Source organism: Xiphias gladius, chromosome 2 (assembly GCF_016859285.1).
Source record: "Xiphias gladius isolate SHS-SW01 ecotype Sanya breed wild chromosome 2, ASM1685928v1, whole genome shotgun sequence".
NCBI classification, from domain to species: domain Eukaryota; kingdom Metazoa; phylum Chordata; class Actinopteri; order Istiophoriformes; family Xiphiidae; genus Xiphias; species Xiphias gladius.
In genome coordinates this window covers 6,944,618-6,966,393 of record NC_053401.1, presented here as the reverse complement: position 1 = coordinate 6,966,393, position 21,776 = coordinate 6,944,618, and the positions used below count along the sequence as shown (strand labels likewise).

The window sequence follows — 21,776 nt, the reverse complement described above, 5'->3', positions numbered from 1 at the left end:
TTTCATATAGATTTAATTGCTGTGTGAGAGTTTAATCTCAACATATGCGTCAATATGTAGGATTACATCTAATTTCTATCACTTCAAATACAATTATTGTTATTTGAATGTTTGTTTCAATATTTACTCTCTTTTTTTCAAATTTTATTTTAATGATTATTTTTACCGCTCATTTGCAATGCCCGTCCCTAGATGGACCTTTAAAATACATCAAACTCAACGAGAAAATACATACATAACACAAACAATTATACAATAAAAGTACATTGGAACAAGCACGAGATCATTCATGAGTGCATGACTGATCCCTCTTCAAAAACTGTTAAACCGTTACATCGGGCGCTCTACTACTTTTCTATGTACGTGTTCAATTTTGAGCAAATATAAAACAAAATAAAATATTTTTTAACTTCAACATGTATGCTTTTTATGCTAATGTTTATCTGCAAGGTACTGACAACCATCAGATAAAAATGTGTGGAATAGAGAGTATGACGTTACAGAAAATTCAACCATCTGAAATTTAAAACAACTGTAGTATAGATTTGCCACACCGACATTTAATTCAACAGAACACCCTGCAACCAAGAGAACTGTACAACTGAATTACTGACGTTAAGTACTGTAGTTAGCAATAATCAAAACCTTTTAAGGATATTCACTCACACTCACACACATACACAAATTTAAGCTCATTTTAGATCCAGTAAAGGTCTTGACAAGTAAAAAGAAGAGTTAAACAAAAGAAATATCAGTACTCAATACAAATATAAAATATTTTTTCCAATAAATTCATTTATTATGTTGTGGGACAACATTTACAAACCTTACTGTGCAAGTACAGCGGTTGCTGTGTTTTGACGACAGCATGCCCTGAAAACATGGCAAAACATCTCCTTTCTCACTATTATTGAAGAACAAAAGTCGTTTTCCTCTTGTGCTGCAGTTAAAGGCATCAAATAGCATTTTTCAGTGATTTCATTGATACATTAGGCCATTAATGAATTTAGAGCTTGCACAAGTGAAAAGCCTGCAGTTGAGCTCTGCAAAAATACGAGCTGACAAAATACTTGATGATCAAAACATGTATTAAGGTTATGAAATCAGGTATATCCATTCGTGTCATAGCTTCTAATAACAAATCAACAATTATTCACATAGTATTTATCGATTAACTCAGCGAGTATGGCCTTCTATGAAGGGGAAAAAGAATCATATTTACAAATATAACAAAATAACAAATTCAAGGGATATTTTTCCATTAAACATTCAATTAATGTACAAACTGATTCTCGGTCACAGCATTCTAACATGAGTAGAACAAAAGCACTTGTGGCATCATAAATTAAAAATCATCAATTTCCAACTACATATCATCTGATCTTTATTCTTTGTTCTTATATGTTTAATCCAGGCTATTTACATGCATGTATGCAATACCATACTATGCTTTGATTTTATTGCTATAACTTGTATTAAATTTTCAAAATACAAACATTAAAATATTCTCCCATAACTTTATATCTGACAAGAAGTGAGAGAACTAAAAACACGGGAGATTCAAGTGAGATAAACTTTTGTGAAAATCTTTTCAGTGTTGCATGAAAAAACCCATATAGTATTAAAGCGGGCAACAGAAAGGAGAGATATTTGTGTGAAATGCTTGAGGATAGTAGTTCAAGGTGTAACTAGGTAAGTGGTTGCAAAAAATCCCAACAACAGCAAAAAGTGAACAATCAACAGGTGGACAAGTACAATCAGTGAATATACATTCAATTGCAGTGACTAGAGGAAACCTACCCACTGTGAGCTAAATGAAGACCATGCCAGGATAAGGCTCTACTGGTCTTTATCATTCCTTATAAAATACCCAGGACAGTTTAAGAACTGCATGGAAAAACAAAACCCTGAAAGGAATGACAGAACAATGTAAGCACAAGTTTAAAATCAAGTTAAATCTGACAAAAATAATCTCAATATAAGGGGCTTGTTTGTCCAAAAGATCACGTGTTTATTAAACATTTATGGACTGGACTCTAACAGGCAGAAATGGTTAGTAATGGTTATAAAAAGGGTCATCTCCCTTAATGAATCCATAGTGACTTGCATACTAAGGCTGCATGGCTAACATTGCAAGACAATTTGTCAGACTGTCATCCCAGTGTTTCGTTTAAACAATATATAAATTCACACATAAAGTTCATTGAGTCTTATCTAATATATATACTTGAATACCTATTATTTTTGTAACAGCATAAATGGGATTCTAAGTAACATATTTTACACTGACAGCAATTTTTCTCTGTGATCTTCCTTGTCTGGAATCATCTGGAAGCTTGTGGTTAATATCCACTTGTACTTAGTTTCTATGAGGGTCAAAGCAACAATATCTCAAGTGGTTCTTTTAAGATCTGCAACCTCTCCTCTCTGTCCTTCTCCCACTCCAGTCCAGCAAGAAAAGGGTTGAAAATAAGGCTGAGCCTTCTCTTTTTCCAGTCGCGCTGTAATTTCTCCACAAACCACTTTCTTCTTTCTTCACATTTATTTCGTCTGTGATAATTCATTACTGAATGACTTCCACATAGTTAGCAGGATAGAGGCCTGTTTGTCCGTCCTTGAGCCGGCCTTTGCACCAACCCTGATCATCTTCCTCGCCAATTTTGGTAAATTCATCCCCTGAAAAAGCAAAAAGACATGGATAAATAGGGAATACTTGTATTCTAGAAAAGTGCTGGGTTTTGTAGTCTCTGACTTTTCTTTCGGTCTTTCACTCCATTCCTGCCACATACCTGCTTTGAAGCTCAACTCATCCTGCTCTTGTCCTTCATAGTCGTAGAGCGCTCTGACAGGCACAGATACGACTGGAGAAGCTGGCTCGTCCTCAAATGGATTCCCATCACCATTGGCGGAGAATGGGTTACCACCTGTGTCTTCATCTGACCAGTCTGGAGTCTTCTCCATAGTGCTTGCACTGGATAGACAGACAAACCAGCCCCTTAGAAATGGTTTTTCCATGTATATATCAGGGCCTCATACTTCGACCGGACAATCCAGCATGCCAGGCGTAAGCAGGAACAAAAGTTTAATGTAAGCAAAGCAAGAAAAATAAATATAACACCAATTAAAGTACAGTCAAAACATACAAAAAGCCAAAATGCTTCTTCAAATCCACAGACAGCTTTGTGATTTATCCTGAAAACAAACTACAGTTCAGTTCAGATGAAATGACTGGAAAACATGCTTTTGTTGCAACAAGGCTTTGATGCAACTTTAAGATCAAGAGCTCAAAGTGAAAGTGCACACGGTGCTAAGGTAAGGCAATGAAAAAAAAAAAAACATGTCAAAAGGCACAGGAAAAAAATACAGTAACAAGCAAGACAAATCATGTTTGTGAATGCATGATTGGAGTTTAACATGAACGGTCAACAGAGGGAGCCACCTAAACACCAGCGAGAACTCGGCTTTGACAGACAGTAAATGCACACCAGCACACAGAAATGACTTACAGTCAGACCTGTTCACAGCTGCAAATCTACTGTTGACACTGGCTTACTTCCTCAATTCTTATTTTACTTGATTTACTTTCTTTTGATGTTATATAGCCGGTTAATTGTCTGGCAACTGTGAGAAAACTGACATAAACAACCAGTCTATATACATGAATGAGTGTGTCAATATTCAGATCTGACTGTAAGACATAAAACATATTGGAGGTCCCACAGCGGAGGCATGCGCCCCCATACGCATCACATGTAATGTTCTGCAAGACATGGCACTGTTAGAAGTGAAGGACGGACACACTTTGGCTTTGTGTGCAATGCCATTCCAGTAACCATGCAGAGCAACATAACAACCTGCTACCTGCACGAGGAGAGAGGGATACAAGGAAGACGGGAGCGAAGTAACTAAGATTAAGTAATTGTAGGAAACGAAGAATGGACAGCGATCCATGGAGCAAAGATAGAAAAGGAAAAGGCGGACAGGTTGCAGGTGGGCGGAAAGATTTCTCCTGTTCACCAACGTTTTTATTTCCTCTTTATTCACACTGATGTGGTTGACTGTGGTCTCCTGCTCCATGGCCACTTCTTCTTCCTCATCGTCGTCATCTTCAAAGGGGTTTGAGCCCACTGCCTCTGTTTTAGTAGGCACAGTCAGACTGACAACATGGGACACAGTGAGAGATTGGTTCTTGACATGAACACACACATATAAATACACACTTGTGACATACATGACCTGTGGACAAAGCGGGGCAAAGATGATGCCAAAGAAGCATTTTTAACTGCAACTGCTCTCTTTGGTATTCTGACCTATTATAACAAGGATACACGGTGATGCAACAGATATATATATGAAATGCTGACGTACCACACGAGCTGAAATGTTCCTTTAACCCTTTTATTTACATATATATATATATAAATATATATTTCTATATCTCTATCTATATCTCTATCTCTCTATCTATCTATATATATAAATAGATATAGATATAGATATATAGATAGATAGATATAGATATATAGACACACACATTAATACATATATACATACATATTTACATATATACACACACGCAGACAGACACACAAACACACATACACAGCATACACATGTTTTTATGTGAAACACACTGAATGGAATGAACTGTGCAATATGAATAAATTACTGCACTTTATTTCTACGTCTTCTACACAGATTGGGCCGTGACTTCTTGCCGGGGACTTTCGCCTCAGTCTCTTAGCGCAACAGTATACGTGTAGCAAAGTACACATTTAAGAGCCTTTTACAAACATGAAAAATTCAGACGGAGACAAAGTTTTCAACCATCTAATGGAACTAATGTAAGCAAAAATTGTTAGGTACTACAGCTGAAAAAATCTGCCAGCGACAGTTGTCTTTTGAGTCGGCAAAATCGACGATCGCCTCTTAGAAATGAGAACCCTGCTATTGTCTGCCTCTGTCTGAAAGCAAGGACCCATTATTTTAAAAATTACTAAGATTTTTTATGTTAAATCTCCCAGCGCCATCAGTGTAAACTGAATATGTGATATGCAAGAAAAGAAAGCTTGACAGGCTCAGCAACAGTAAGTAATGATGGGGCGGGAATTAGTTAATGGTTAATTGTGAAAAATCGATGAGCCAGTAATTATTTTACTTCTAAGTAATAATAAGAATGATTGGCATCAACAAGGTATAACAATCAGTGAATGAGACAGCTGTTTTAGACTAAACACAGATATAAAAAGACACCAAGACAACAGTCTACCTTGTTTTGCACTTGAATGTTTCCGCCAGCCCTTGCACTTTATAATAAATACAAAGTTAGAAAAAACATCAGAAGACACCTCCTGAGTGACACATCAAACACTTTGTCGGCTCTGTAGGTGCGAAATCTTTCTGAAAAAGTCACAAGGGCAGTTTGCTTCCTACCATTGTAACTTTCCACGTCAAGGGATAAAATTTGCACTAGACCTGTATCAGAGGAAACACAGGGTTTCTACTCCCCGTTTACAGAGTTATTGGACCCTGAACCGCAGTAGCTATCAGTTGGCCCTTGAGAGTGTGAAGCTGAGCAATGTGAAAGCCTTTGTTTGAATAGTCATACCATGCTCCCTGAGTTGAGCCTGAGGAGTATTTATACCAAACACTGCTCTCGTAGGACTGTGGCACAATGTAACTTTAGTTTCTCTCAGTCAACAAACAAACTTGACCTTATTCCTAAAACCCAAGTATTCAAAGAGCTGTATTACTGTCTTATCCTGTGGCTGTTAAAACCTTGTTCATTCGAGCATCAGGCTTCAAATGAGGGAAAAACCCATAAAGGGCAAAGATAAGTTGATAAGAATGAGGGCTGGCTTTCTGATGCCAAAAACAAACTACTGAAACTACAGTCAAGATAAATCATCAACCTTTACTGTGAAATCAGAGTCAGAATCCAAATTGCTTCACTTTTACCCTTTCCGCCACCATGCACATACGCACATTTTTCACGCCCAAAGATGCAAGAAATAACAGGAAAACGATGTGCTGTTTAAATGCTGGTTGGGGGAGCGGCACAACACTCAACATTCTCAAGTTCAGAGGTTAAATGCTTTCCATTCCTGACATTCCCTTTGCTGACTCCTATATACACTCCTCTCTCGTGATTTCTGCATACACACAGGCAGCAGGTGTTAGAACATCAAATTAAGGAAACCTCATTGCCAAGCTACGAAGGAATGCGAGGAGTTAAGGTCAAGTGTTTTTCACAAACTGCTCAGACACAGGCCAGGAAAGTTACAGCCAACTGCACTTAACACCTATTAAATATATCACAACAAATATGACACACACAGGAGCTCACGACTTTAAAGATTTATCTCAATGTCATGACTGTATGATGTGTTTTTTTTACCATTATGATTGGTGCATGAAATGTTTTTATGTGAATCAGCTGTTTGTTCGCGTTTCCATCAACCACTGTTATGTCTTTCGCCACAAAACCAAAGGAAAATTTCCCTGCAGGGACAAATAAGTTATCTTATCTTATCTCGGCCTAGAAAGATTACATCATGTTATTTAAAAATTGCCAATCAAACATCAAGTGGCTCGAAACGATGTAGAGACATTTTGTTCCATTATATGTAATTAGATCATTTGAAGGTTAAATCAATTACCATAAACCCTGCATTTCAAACCAATATTGGAAGACAAACAGGCTTTTGTTGTTATCATTTTGCTTAAATCTCAAACATGGCAGTGAATTATAACTGTTTCTCTTTGCTTTGAAGGACTGAGAAACAAATTAAGTCCATTATGCTGCTTGGTTGTTCAATTATAAAAATATTTTATATATAAAATATAAATATCTTAAGTTTGACTTACTGTGGGTATTACTGACTTAAACAACACTACTCCACGCTTCTTTGTACTTTCCAGTACCAACATTAATGCTATAAAGGTCACGGTGTGTATGAGTAATATTTCCACATTACTTTTGGCACCCTTTCAACTATGTACCAGCACACTACAGTCTCTTGGGGATGACTTCTTTCCCAACAAGCTGTAACAAAATGTTTACTGCTGCTATGGAAACGGTCGTGCAACTAGACGTCACTCCCGGAACTTCCCTTGTACGTTTTACAAGCATTCCTTAAGAGGAAGACGCTGTGTGCTGCGGATTATCTCCGATTTGGGAACTTTGGATTGGGAGGACAGAGTGTGTATGAGCATTTTTGTGAGTGTGTGCGCATTAAGAACAGATGCTCAGTTTCCTCTGTGTTTGTTAAGAGACAGAAAAAGTCAAGAGTCGGTAAGTAGTCAGGTATCTACCTGCTGCTGCTCTTGGCAGGCTGAACTGGCTGGTCTGATCCAGTTTGACTGATGCCGGTCAGTGTGACGCCCTCTGACGGCTTCTTCTTTTCTCGTCTGCTGAGGGTTCGGTTCAGGTCTATGGACCAGTCCTGGTAGACACACACAGATACACATTACAGTAAGATATTGCACGTATGACTGTGTCAACTGAGTGGTTTAATTCGGTTCAAAAACATGCCTTCAAAGCTAGTAGTGGGGGAACATCTAACAGGAATGTGCACAGCAACGTACACACACTTCAACACAGTCCGACATACAGTGAAACATTTCTCAGGCTGTGACACCGACTCTGGATTTTGAAACTGTACATGCACGTGCGTTTATAGAGTACAGTGTAAGCCTGATAAAATTAGAGATACAACCATGTAGAGTATCCATCACCTGTTGAAAGAAACACAACACCAAGGAATTTCCCCTCCACCAGAGACTAACCAGGGAGAGTGGAACAAAATAGATGTGTCTCTGACCGCAACACTGTCAAAGTGTCATTTCCAGACACGACTGGTTTCATTCCTGTACTTTTATACAAGTGAACTAGACTTACATTAACATTGATTAATTTGGTTTTTATAAACTTATTTGATGGTTTAGAAATCACCAGTATCTATCACAACATGGCAGCATGATTTCAATCTTGTGTTGGAGCTAGACTGTCTCAAATAATTTTCCATAATTCAGACAGCAGATGTAATGCCCCTCTTAAATTATAAATAATATATTTTGATAGTAAGTGTGACCTCCAGGCTTTCCGAAGTGCTTGTCTGACCCCTCTGATTTATCACGCCTCTCAAACCTTTAAAGATCAAAGGTGTTGCGGTCTGGCTGATGACCTCTGAGACTTTGTGAAACTGCTGAGCTGTGGTAGCATCATGTGACATACTGCAGGGTTAACATGCACAGAAATAACAATCGAGGACGGCCACTGAGGGGTCAGAGTTCAAAGGTTTGTAAGAACAGAGAGTCCGAGCTTTGTTAATAGTGGTATAGCGTAATACTAGGAATTCTGATGTCCAGGAGAAGCTGTGAACCTCCCTTAGTTTACAGGAAAAGCGAACAGAGGTGGAAATGTCAGACATTTTCATGAACAAACAGTACTACGCCTGAGATAGTGGTGCTTGTGTGCACTACGTGTATTTTTGTCTCATTATACGTCCTTGAAACTTGAATACAAGATAAAAACACAACCACCTCAAACACACACAAATAGAAGCAGTCAGGAGTGAGAGTGTAAAGTGTTAAAAAAGGATCTCCTCCCATGGCTGCTGTGACAGAACAGCCCTCCCATGCAGAACTCACTACAATGGACCTTCTCTTAAAGGAGCGAGGCTGGGACCAGTCCAAATTCTGTCAGACATGGGGAAAGGGAAGCAGGTGTAGAACAGGGTTAATGCAAGCAACAAAGTCTAATCCTAAAGCTGTACACTATAAGCTGCAGAAATGTTAGTTTGTGAATGTAGCATGACCTAAACCAGCCATTTAGTTCAGGGATTACTTCAGCTTCTTTAAACAGCTACATGGACAAAACAGCCAGTGGCTTGCAGAAGTAATAAGATATGAGCATGCTATGTTGTTTTTGGAATTCAGTCTATCACTTCCTTGTGGATGTCTAGATCGTTGAAGCTGTCTGACAGGTTATGTCTCTGTGTATTTTGCCACAGAGAAGATTTAATCCGCTATTAAAAAAAAAAAAAAAAAAAAAAAAAATTCCTCCACAAACCAAGCAGTACAAAGAAATAAAAACCTCCTATAGTGATAGAAGTGGAAGAAGGCACCCCAATGAAACAGTTGCACCTGCAAGAAAACATAGCAAGCGCATTTAGCTTTTCTTTCGCCTTCCGTTCCTCTTTCTTATTTCACATCCTGTTGAGAATATGACATGAACTACATCCTTCTCACTGCCACTCTGAGAGCTGAGGATAGATTTCATCACCCCTTCTGCCAAACAGCACACTTCAGTGACAAAAATGACACAAGGCTATAACTCCTGCTTGGGCTAAATGTACATGCAAAAAGTTAAGGCAGTGCAGCCTTTGAACAACAACAACAACAATCCTCCCTTAAGAGTTCCTTCGAAAAAGTAAATTTAGGGATCGTGACCTGATGTGTCTGTTTATGGATCTATGACGAGAAAACATATTGGGAAAACCTCTTGAGAGACCCTCTAGATGATCCTTCTTCATTCTTCCCCTTCAAATATAAAGCCTTCCTTCTCTTTTTTATACTCTTTCATCAGAGGAAATCTAGGCTGTACTACCTCAAACTGGGGCCAGTTCATTGGCATGCCGGGGCCGTGATTGGACCGGAACCATTTCAGGTCCTCCTCAGCGTCAGTAGCAGAGATCGTGTCTTCCAGCGTGTGGTAGATTGTCTGGAATCTATGGTGACGATACAGTATAGGAAATACATTATTTTCTGAGTAATGAAATAAATCTTTGGCATGACGTTTTTTTTTTTTTTTTTAACACTACCATATGTCTGACCTGTGATTGGCTGAGAGGTCAATGTGCTGTTTGACCTCCAGCAGAAGCTCTCGGAAAAAGCGGATGCGTTTGTCTTCAAACTGCTGCCACTGCTCGAACACCTGTTCCATGTTCTCCATGTACTGAGGAGTCAATTTGTCGAGCTCTTCAAGGGATTTCTCATAGCGTTCCCTAGTCTGGAAGAAAAGAAAGAATGAGATAACTATTAAAATACATTAAAAATCATGAATTTGTATTCTCATAATACAGATAGATATGGATAAAGTACAAACCTAGAAATTGATCTTGTTCTAAAACACTCATACATTATCAGGAATGGAAAAAAAAAAAGAAAAAAAAAAAAGAGAGAATTGTACTACCGCGCCCCACCCCTCTGTACTGGACGCCCTACCTTCTGCGCCTCCTGCTGACACTTCTCCACCTTTTCCTGGAGCTTCTTCTGGGCTTCGGCGTTGTTGCTCTCTAGTTTGCTGTTGGTCTCCCTGCTGGCTGCAAGCTTCTCCTCTTTGCAGGCAGAATGATAAGATTTCTTCATCGTCTCCACCTGTGGATTCCATTCATCGTTACCTCAACAGTCAACTAATATACAGAAAAAAGCACCAGCCCTTCATGGAAAGACTAAAGGATCTATTGCGCAAAACTGATTAGGTCTAAAAATGACTACAAAGATCTTTTTCCGTAAACCAGTAATTTATCTGTTTACGTTAAGAGCTAATGCCCTTTGACGTTGATCAGTATTTTCCACCTAATGTATATTTGTGTCTATGTTTTTTAAAAGCCCATGCATTCAGCCAACCAATAAGTAGACTATGCTGATTTAGGTCTCTTGCTTTGACAGTATTTCAGAGTGTGGAGGTGGAAACAATTAAGCAATTAAAGTCTGTTTTCCAATGTTCGATTGAAGAATTTAAGTATAAAGCTGCAGGACCATTTTGTCTTGGACAACTGGACAAAGTCCATCTCAAAATGTATTTTTATTTTTATCCATCAAATAACCTTTAACAACTCCACTGTTGCATTGTTGTTAACTATGTTAAATATATCATCATCTTCCTAAATATATACAAAATGTGCATGTATGTTGCTTCCTCTATTCCATTTTGAAGGAACTCTTTGAGGAAATTTGGTTGTTATTCTTTCATTGTTGACAGCACATGTTGACTCATGTGCCTAAAAACTTTTTTATTTAGTTTTTTTTTATTTCTTGGATAATTACAACCAATTTCCTACTCTGAAACATGTCCTAATTTTAGGCCCCAGATACATGGATGTTGGAATGAATGAATAACCTGGAAGATACTTCATATACAGTAACCAACACGTGTGGGAGGCAACATGTCAACACTGATGTCTGTTACGTTTTGAATGTGATGAATTTATGATAAGAGGAATCAGCCAATCCTGTATTACTTTGTTAATACATTTAAACCCCAACAGATAGGAATTGCGGAAGCAACTTCATCCAACCTGGTTTCTATTTGAGGAGTGTCTCGGGCAGTGCCCAGTGTAACTTGGGCCAAGGCCAGAACAGCCATGTCCCTACTGAACAAACAATGTGGACATAAGGAGAGGACACTAAGAATACAAGGACAACAGCCTGTCCTTCTCTTCAATTTGATATAATAGGCAGTTACATATTACTCTATGTGTGTGAGCGCAAAACAACATGTCAGTCCACTAAAAACGCATTCCGTATCCAGTTCTGCATGCATGTGTTTATTATTGACATTCTACCGACGTCACCCAAGTCAGCTACTCATTTTCTAGACCAGTTAATTAGCCTCATTTCCTCTCTGCCCTCCACCACTCGCCCTTGTCTGTCTAGTCGATCAATAAATCTCTATGGCAACAAAACTGTATTTTTCTGTCCCTGCATTAATGACAAGGCCAGGATGTCACCCCCCCCCCCGGTGACATCACACACACAGGAAATGGGGAAAGGAGCCTGAAGGTTGCAAAATGTGACTTTGAACACACAAATATTTGCAAGCACGTGCATATAAGAGCACGCAAAGAAACAGAGGAATGGGACTTCTGCCACATAAACAGGCTGCTAAAATGAAAGCAGTTGTAGGAAATTCATTGACCTTATTTTGAACTAAGAGGTGCCAGTCCCCCTACAAGCCGTCAGTGTTTCCTTCCCTTCTACTGACAATCAAAGACGGACAGGATAACTGGCTGCTACGTTTGCACACTGTGACTGGTGTTCGGCAATAACTGCTCATTCAAAATCAGCACCAAGAAGTTACAATTTTTCCTTTGCTCCTTTGTTGTTTAGTGAGTAGGTCGTCATGGAGAGAAAAGAAACAATGGTGAGTCAGTAATATGTAATCATGTGAAATGAAGGGTAAAAACTTATGTTCATGGCTGTAATCAGTGAGTTGAAAATTGACTTGCTTCTGTTAACTTCTTAGATTTTTATATTTGAAACACGATGATGGAAAATTACAGCCCACATGCTACTACTAAACTACACATTTTACTATTTCAGTGTCCTATGAGTTCATTAGAAGCCTGAAATTCACACCTCTTTGAGTTTCTTGGCCCAAGGTTTCTGAGCTTTGCGGAAGCCATCCTCAGCCTCTTTAGTCTCTTTAAAGCCGCCGATCATCTGTTTGTGGTAGGAGTCTCTCTGCCAGTTCTTCAGCTTCTCGTAGTCTTCTCCCATTAGTGCTGCTTTCACCTCCATGTGGAGCTCGCTCACCTTCTCCGCCTCTGTGCACAGAGCAGACCATGCCCGCTCCAATGTACCATACTGAGGACCTGGGGCAAGAGTTATTCACCTGTCAGTGTTTTCCCATTGATGTCAATGCATTAATTATATTTTTTTAATTTTGCATTTGCACATTGTTATGCATTGTCCCTACACATGCATAATTCATGTTATGTTTTTGTCAATACTACAAAAGTACTGATTCTGGAAATTAAAACTGTTATATAGAAATAAATGTAAAGCAAGTGGGGTTTTTTTTTAATATAAGTACCTTTCTCTATGAGTTGCCGCCAGCGCTTGCCCCATTCTGTGAGCTGCTGTGCGTACGACTTTTCAATACGGGCCCGCTCATGGAGACAGTTCATCAGATCATTACAGAGCCGATTGCCATCGTCTACCCGTTTCACAGTACGCTTGTAGCTACCAACCTGAGAAATAGCAAAAAGAGACAGAGAGGTAAGAAAAGGAAGTAGAAAATACCCGGGAAATGGTGGAAGTGCAAAGGAATTACAACTGCTCTGAGAGTCTCACCTCCCAGAAGCTATCACTGGAGACATCAATCATGGAGTCATCATAGGAGCCAGACATTGCTGCTGCCCTAAGTTACACTCAGTGTGTAGGGCCTGGAAAAACACAAAACGCATTTAGAGTGTCATCATAACTGAATGTGATCAACACAAACTCTCCACTGAGTCAAAAACACACAACTGCGTTGAACATTTGCATCTATAGTCAATTATTTCTTGAGCAAAATATGTTGGAAAAGTGTTAATAAAACAAGTTGTGGATTAATTAATAAATTAACTGACAGAAAAAACATAATAAACTATCATTTCCATATTAAATATTATTTAATATTGATAATCTAATAATTGCTATATTCAGTAATGAAGTAAAAATACCAAAACACTGCAAAATACTTTACAGAATACAATCATTGGCATATTTTTCTCTATTTTACATGATTCGAATATTGAAAAAAAGAAAGTAAATTGTAAAGCCTTAGCTGTAGCTCTATGTTGTAATTCAAGAGTTAAGGTATTAAAAATGGACAGAAACAGGAAGGGAAACACATCTTTTCATCAGTCTGTTACACACTGTCGAACACTTGCTTTCTCTACGTGTAGTCAAACCAATAGCTGAAGGACAACATCAAGCCAATCATCATTCATCATGTGGTCAGAACAGCATTCCTCAGAGACTACAACTATAGATCAGACAAAGATAAAAGGGTGAATTCTGTAAGTAAGAAAAGAAATAGTTCATAAGGGTGATACAAAGAGAGGAAGAGATCTGGTTTGATAATCTAGGCAGCACGTGGGTGTTTTCATCCATTTCTATCTCACCACCCTCAATACATGACAAAGTCAAACCACAGTGATTGCTGGCAGCACACAGAGTCTCAACTGAACTGTGTGTGTGTGTGTGTGTGTGTGTGTGTGTGTGTGTGTGTGTGTGTGTGTGTGTGTGTGTGTGTGTGTGTGTGTGTGTGTGTGTGTGTGTGTGTGTGTGTCATTCTGACAACAAGAAAGAAAAAGAAACTGTCAAGAAGCACCAAGTGGGCAGCTTCCGTTTCCTTCAGACTGGTTCGACAGACAGTCCTCTGTTGCTCTCCTCTCTCCCTCTTCTGTCCTCACGTCCATCATTTCAAACTCAACAGCCCCCCAAACAGTCTCTCTTTATTCATCCCATATTCATTCCTGTCCTCCATCCTCTTCCTCTCTGCCCATTTTCTCATTCCTCTCCTCCCTTCCCCTTCAGCCTCTTCTCCTCTCTCTGCAGTGTTCAGGCCTAGTATCTCTTGTAACCTAAGGTATTCAGATTGTTTTTACATCCATCTTAAACAAACTGCAGTTAACACCTAGCATCAGAGTGAATAATAAAATAATTAATAATAATCAAATTTAAAAAAGGATTCAGTGTTTACCCTGCAGATTTTTATTCCTGGCAATATTAAAAGAGCCTTTATAGCGTCATGTTGGGAAATAAAATTTACCGCAAATAAAATTTTACTTTTAACCGAATAAATAATATATAAATATAATAATATAAATATAAAAAAACTAAATTCCCACCCCCTAATTAGGACCTGTCCGCTTGTGATCAGATCACACAAGATTCATTATGGTCACAAATGTGAACAGGGCCTCTTTCAGTTTAGTGAGACAGGGAGAGTATGAGAGTTGTTGCTCTGTGTATGTGTGTTTGTGTGTGTGCGTGTTGGTAAATGGTCAGTGGCCCGTGCCGTCCAGCGCAGGACTTGGACAGAGGGTAGTATTGTGGTCACCAAAGGCCGAGGAGGCAAAAGAACAATTCTCCTTTAACTGTGTTTGTAGTTCACAATCAGGCCAGTCACATAGCTAAACACACACACACACACACACACACACACGCACAGAGCCACAAACGCACCAATAGATGTTATCGGTCAATATTTCTAGGGAAAACCAGGGGTTTAATTTTACTCAAATTCCTCATGAATGACAGCCTTGATAACCGACACAAAAATCAGTGTGAAGAGCATCTAGTATGCATCAATATACTACAATAATAACACAATATTTTTGACTCAATAGCTTCATATTGTTAATGAGATGATCATTTTTATAAGACAGGTGCATTAAATTAAATATTTAATCGACACAAGAGATGAATAACATGATATCTGAGGGAAAAAACATAATCTGGAAGTAATGGTCAGGCAGGGAACAGGTTAATGAGCTCGTAACATTTTATCACTTAATTGTAATTGTATACCCTTCAAAAACAGAAAATATAACATTTAGGCTATATCACAATATTATTTAAACAAAAACTGACCAATCAGTCAATACTATGACATTAGGCCTCTTGTAATATTCAATTTAAATTTAAAACAATTAGTAGATTAATCAATAATACGATGATCACTTGACTCTTTCAGTCTTTTTTCAAACAAAAATGCTAAAATTTTACTGGTTGCTGCTGTTCACATGTACTGATTTGCTTCTGGTGCCACTGTTGAGGCTCTGAAAAACCGTGTTGGACCCAAATTTTTTTTTTTATTTTAAGTGATTATTACAGAAAATAATTTGCAGATTGTTAGCTGCAGTCCTATTATTATTAAGCTATATAATATATTAAAATATTATCTGTATTACTATTTGAATTATTATAATACAGTGTATTTCTATAATGTTAATACATCTTCGAGCTCTACTTGGACATATGTTATAGGCTAACCAAGCTTGCATTTGTGTATCAGATTAGAAATCATTTTGAATCCAGAAGCTTTGGCCATACACACACAGACACAAAACAGAATTAGTACTCTATATGTGTATAAAGTCCAGAGTCTTCTGTTGCCTCAAGCCCCAACAAGTATAAAGATTAATAATAATAATAATAATAATATTAATATGTATATTAATGAGCTGTGTGGATTGCCTTATACTCTAAGAGAAAGGCAGTAACAGTGATCACTGGTGAGAATGTGTTTAATCATTGTCTGGTTCTGCCAAAGAAATGTGGGTCTAAGAAAAAAAAAACCATGTCCACAAAAAGCGATGAAAGCTCATATATGAGGATGAAGATCTTCATGATCCAAACAGGTGTTGTCATCATTCCCCCTCTGCCTTTTCCCTACCAGCTGTCTATATTCTTCATTCACCAATCACTACTGCAGCACAATAGAGGGACACATGGAACAAGCCACAAATATCTACTCTAAACATGGCAACAAGTGTTCTGACAGCAAACGCTGCTGTGGAGAAACTTCCACTTACAACATGACCACAGCAGCACGACATACTGTATGTGTACAACAGTCACAACTTTAGTAAAGTACATGTTCCTCTTTAGACACACAAAAAAGAAGATACCAGGGCTGAGATTTATAGAATCAATCTTAAGACAAGCAATATCATGAAATTCCAGATGTTTTCTTTACCATAATAATATACTGATACATCATCCAGCTCTGTATCAAGGTAGGTGTCTTGTCCTAAGACTTAAAAATGGTTCTCTAATCAAGTGGTTCTAATGACTTGATTTTAAATTAAAACAAGTAAAAAGATGAATGGAAAATTACTTTGCATTGCCAAAAAAATCTTTAACAACAACAATATATAGGGAATTCCTTCATCACAAAAGCTTTTTCCCACATCTGATGTAATCCGTAGCAAACAGGAACAAACGTCTGCACACCCTTGGCTCCGTAGGACATGGGGGGGGGGGGCAGCGTTAAACAACTGAACAAGGCTTGACCCAGAACTGTAAACAATGCTGTTGACTAAGCTGAGGTCTGAAGTCCACTCATTTTGTCACCCTGCAGGAGGGCACTGGAAAATTCAACAATGTGTGCTGCTAGGCACAAGCAAAAAACACTTAGGAGTGACAATGTGAGATGGATAAACGACTATTTGACATTGTGTTACTGTCATCTAAATATGATGTGACAACTAAATTCATCAGACGGGTCTTTCTTGGCAACAAATGCATAATTTCATCAAGGGTGCAGAAACCTGGCTAAATAGGGGTTCTTAGATTACAGGCTTAGAGGTTATGTAATCAACCACAACAATGATATCTACTAACGACTGAGAAGTAAATGTACTGACCATGCTGGAATTTGGCTGATGACAACAGTCTCAAGATAGAAGTGAACAAATGCATTCCTCAGTGCTGCCATGCCTAAACTGAACCTTGGCAAGTTGGGCAAGTTCCCACACTGTCATTTCTCCTCTAACCCATTTCACACAAAAACAAATTTGTATCCCAACTTGCACAGATGAGCCTGACTTTCCTGTTTTGACGTAGAAGGAGGGTTAACAATTATCAATAGTTTGTTGATTTGTGAATTGGGATTCAGAGAGCAGCAGCTGTATGCAACCAGCGACCAGATCAAGGGCTCAGACCAGGGACCAACTCAGAGAGTGAGACAGCAAAAGATAAAGATGACCATGTGTGTTATTAAAAGCACATGAACGCCAATCCTGAGTCACGTCTAAGCAACAGACACGAGATCCAAGTGACCTTTACAACCGGGGGAGGGAGGGAAGAAGTTGAGATAGATGGAGAAAACAGGACTAAAGGAAGAGACGGGCTATGCAAAATGTTGGACAGATGGCAGGACAAATACATATTTGTGTACAAGAGCATATTGTTTCCAACAAAATCAATCAGCAAACTACCTATTCATCTCATGTTTAAGTTTCTCAGAGTGCGTTGGGGGTTGTCACACAGAAACAGTGTCATGAATGGAGCTGAGGAGCAGGAAACAACAGCATACACAGACCAAAGAGATGGGCACTTACACAGTTGACAGGCACATGCATGCCTGCCCTAAAGCTGTGTGTGTTTATGTTGGTGGGTGAAAAATATAATCAGTGCACCAGGAGACCAGCCCGAGCTATCACAGACTGTACAGACTTCATAAATCACCTTTTTTTAAAGCACATTTGACCCCATAGGGAGGATTATATTTGTTAGATCTGTGAGAGTAAGGTTTTTAAACTTTAAACCAAACTCTTATTAGAGTGTGTATAGCAAGGACAGCCGCGTTAATGTCACACAATCTGAACAATTCAGAATCAGTAACTGCTGCAGACGGAAAATATGTGCAGTAAGTGGAGTTATCCTGAGGGCTGCCGTGTCATATTTTGTTTCCTGCTGAATATTGAGACCTCCCAGTCTTGTCTGCCTGATTGTCAATGTAAGCAAGAATCCACAGCTTACATGTTTTGTCTAAATGAAAACATGACTTTGTTTGCTGAGTTTTATATACATGTCCCTTTCTTTCTAGCTGTTTCAATGAAAACAATCTCTATGTTTGCGCTCTACAAGGCTGAAGTCTTAATGTTTTAATCACATGAAAATTGCGTATCTGACCACGGGTGATTTTTTTGTCTGTTTCCATTACCTTCTTTTGTTGCAATAAACATCAGCATTATATATGGGGGGGGGGGGTTGCAGCTGAGCTGATCTATCCCTTCAATATTGCAGTTCCACAGCAGGACATTGCTAAATCCCAACTGGGCTATGAGAGAAAAAAATACAATCATTCCTTTGCTTCTTTTTCTCTTGTAGCACACAAGCTTGAAGGTCAGAAGTTTCCATGGCCATCGCAGGTCATGACCTTGATTTTATTTCCCTGTCAGTCAATGACCTCTGCCCTCTGTCTTCATGTGAGCTCAACAGCTGCACAGGACTGCTGATCTTACAGGAATATGGCCCTTTAAATGTAGACTCCCACCTATACAGCCTTTATAGAGATCACTGACAGAGCTTCATACTACAGTTAAGAGGCTCCAAAACACAAGACAATGAAACTGTTAGTCCATTAACACAAGGTCAGCTGTAGTCTCGGCATAACTGACCAGTCCGCCTGCTCAAAAACTCTTTGCTCCATGGTCAGGGAAAAACAATGGCATTTGTTCCACACTTTCAGGCATTTTCCACTGGACACGCCAGCAGCATGGAGAGGAACATAATGGAGGGAAATTCAGTATTACATGACAGGGAAGGGGAGATCCTTATGTCACTGATAGGCGAATTCTGCAGTTTTTCCTGTGGAAGCCCCTGTCCTGCAGACAGAGCAGCGTCTCACGTGATGCATTTAAAGGTGCAGACTTTTCAGGAAAGTGCAGTGAACACAGTTCATCAGCTAACCCTTTGACCTTTAAAGCTGAGCACATTCTGTACACATTAATAATCCTCTCACAAAGACAGAAATCATAGAAGAATGTTACTTTTGAATTAGGCATTTGAAACTTTCTGAAGATTCTTTACAGTATTTGCAATAACCAGAGGGCCTGTGAATAAGAGATGCAACTAACAGCTGTTTAGATTATTTTCTTTATTGAACACTTAAGCTATAAAATGTCAGAAAAGTGCCAATTATAATTTCATTGAGCCCAAGGTGACATATTTAAATGCCTTGTTTTATCCAAGCAATAGTCTAAAAAAATATATATATAAATATATTAATTCAACAATAATATTAAACCGAGAAAAAACAGAAAAGTCCCAAAACCGAAAGATATTCAATTTACAATAACATAAAACTGAGAAGCAGAAAATTCTCTATTTAAGGAAGCTGGCACCAACAAATGTTTGGCATTTTTGTCTAAAAGTGAATCCAAACAATTAAGTGAGGATCAAAACTGTATCTGAATAATTTTCTGTCACCTGAATAATTTTTTCAGCTTTAAATCGATTAAGATTTGGTCTATAAATAGAGGAAAAAAGCCCATTACAGTTTCCAAAAAGCCCAAGTTTACTTATTCATATTGCTTGTTTTACCTGACCAAGTCCAAAACCTGAAGATATTCAGTTTATCATCACTGAAAACTAAGAAAATATACTTACATTTGAGCTGTGGAAACCAGTCACTATTTGTCATTTATGTTTAAAGAAATTACTTTAATGTTCAATCAATTATCAAAATAACTGCAGTTTAATTTCCCATCAATCAACTGATCAAAAAAAAAAATCGACTGAATGTTTCAGCTAGGACAGCACATTTAGCAATTTTGGGCAGTCAGATCTGTGATTAATTTATTGGCGTGTCATAATCATTCTTTCCCCCTTTCTCATAACCTTGGATTCTAGCTTTGGTGGAGGTAGTTCATGTTCAAACATACCCACGGGACTCACCGCGGCAGCAGGAATGACATGATTAATCCTGCTGGACAACAGCTTCATCCTAAATTGGAATATCCATTCTAAGTTTAACTTGGTTCTGTGACTGAGCAACCCCCCCCCCCCCACACACACACACACACACACACACACACACACACTTTTATACAGAGCGTCTCATCTGCTGCTTTATCCTTACAACACTACTCATTCTACAAACACAAACTACATAGATATAAACAACCCACACACACACACACACACACACACACACACACACCCACCCCAGTGTCACTAAGCATGACTGTGGTGACTGGTAACTTCCACTGATCCATTACAGTACCATGAATATTGGCTCTCTTGTCATCCTCCGGGGACAGGCCAAGGTTCTCTTTTCCCTGCTTCACGTCATTAATTACCTCGTTCTGACAAGGATCTTACTGTGAAAGGGAAAAAAAAAAAAAAAAAAAAAATACTGCAGCTACCAACGGCCGGGGTCTAATGGGGCAGCTCACAGTTTCTTTCTGTAAATTTAACTTGGGTTTAAATGACCGCTACGAGCGTCGGGAATGAAACTTGGCCGCTCGCTAGTACTGCGCAAATTTAACAACAGTGACAGGACGGAGCGCGGAGCGTGGCCAGCCACGACGTTGCAGCAGAAACCGAACCAGCTCTCTAAACAGAAAAACAATAAAATATTTCATGTTGTGAGCACAACATGCAGGATGATGTGACACGAACCAGGACGTTATCTTTACTTGCGAAACCCGCCCCGCCCTTTATCACTCCGGGCAGTGAAACACTAGTGTCTCCCGGCGAAGACTTAGACAGCTGGGGTGAAACGTCTTGAGGGAACTTGCATGAAGTAGCCCGGTTCCTAACAACGTTAAGTCGGACATTAATTACAGTGGCATTTTCTAAACTACGACCTAACGGTGCTAGCTTAAGTCTTTGGACTTCTAATACTCTGAAATACCCAAGTTACTCCAACCGTGTCTACAGATACAGTCAATGGTGAACTAGTTAAACTTCAGTTTAAGATCTTATTACACATGTGAAACGCCTCACGCACAGCCATTGTTGTAGCTTTCATTTAATTAAACCATTTGAAGTTTTGATAACCAATACAGTATCCACCTTCTCCCACCGGGAAGTAACTTAACTTTAACGTTAGCCCCCCTAGCTCTAATGTTAGCCACTGGCCCTAAAGTAAAAAGTTAAAATGAACAATATAAAAGTCTCACTTTAAACTTACCTGAAACCGGTTTATTCCTCTTGAGGGTTTATGTTTAACTGAAGAATTAATTCTATTCTTGGTGCCAATTTACAAATCTTTTCGCCCGTTTTTTTTCTCTGCTCAGCAGCGGCACCATCGATCGACTGACTGACACCACGGTACGGCAATGCACATCCGGCCGAGATTTTCAAAATAAGACCAAAGGCGAGGGAGGTTGCATTTTGTTATGTAATACAAAGTACCAAGGGTGGAAAGTAAAGTAGAGTAAGTACTATAAGTACAATATTGAGGTATTTGGAATTAAATTGAGAATTTTTATTTTCTGCTTAACTTAACACTTCTACTTCACTACATTTCAGAGGTAGATACT

General features: G+C 38.8%; 1 protein-coding gene across 6 annotated transcripts; it reads right to left on the bottom strand.

The window, feature by feature from the left end:
* Positions 1-174: 174 nt before the first annotated feature.
* Positions 175-21,572, bottom strand: pacsin2 (protein kinase C and casein kinase substrate in neurons 2). 6 transcript variants are annotated; one of them, XM_040144173.1, is made up of 12 exons: positions 21,425-21,572; positions 13,081-13,172; positions 12,821-12,977; positions 12,364-12,599; positions 10,228-10,380; positions 9,837-10,012; positions 9,611-9,731; positions 8,653-8,700; positions 7,315-7,445; positions 4,022-4,156; positions 2,790-2,971; positions 175-2,676 (listed from the first exon to the last, which is right to left on the bottom strand). In XM_040144173.1, the coding sequence occupies exons 2-12, from the start codon at positions 13,135-13,137 to the stop codon at positions 2,564-2,566; spliced, it is 1,509 nt and encodes a 502-aa protein (XP_040000107.1). In that variant the 5' UTR covers positions 13,138-13,172; positions 21,425-21,572; the 3' UTR covers positions 175-2,563. The 6 variants fall into 6 exon arrangements, with proteins under 6 accessions (XP_040000107.1, XP_040000123.1, XP_040000113.1 ...); XM_040144189.1 differs by lacking the exon at positions 21,425-21,572 and adding an exon at positions 20,185-20,207; XM_040144179.1 differs by lacking the exon at positions 21,425-21,572 and adding an exon at positions 17,148-18,301.
* Positions 21,573-21,776: the final 204 nt, after the last annotated feature.

What these genes read in the sequence shown, in the direction of transcription:
- pacsin2 (XM_040144173.1), bottom strand. Translation starts at nt 13,137, where the DNA reads ATGTCTGGCTCCTATGATGACTCCATGATTGATGTCTCCAGTGATAGC. An exon ending in TGAACTGGCCCCAGTTTGAG is followed by an intron (nt 8,701 to 9,610) that starts GTAGTACAGCCT and finishes CATGTCTGACAG; the next exon opens with AATTTGGACTGGTCCCAGCC. An exon ending in TTAAGAGAAGGTCCATTGTA is followed by an intron (nt 7,446 to 8,652) that starts GTGAGTTCTGCA and finishes TGTGTCTACCAG; the next exon opens with GACTGGTCCATAGACCTGAA.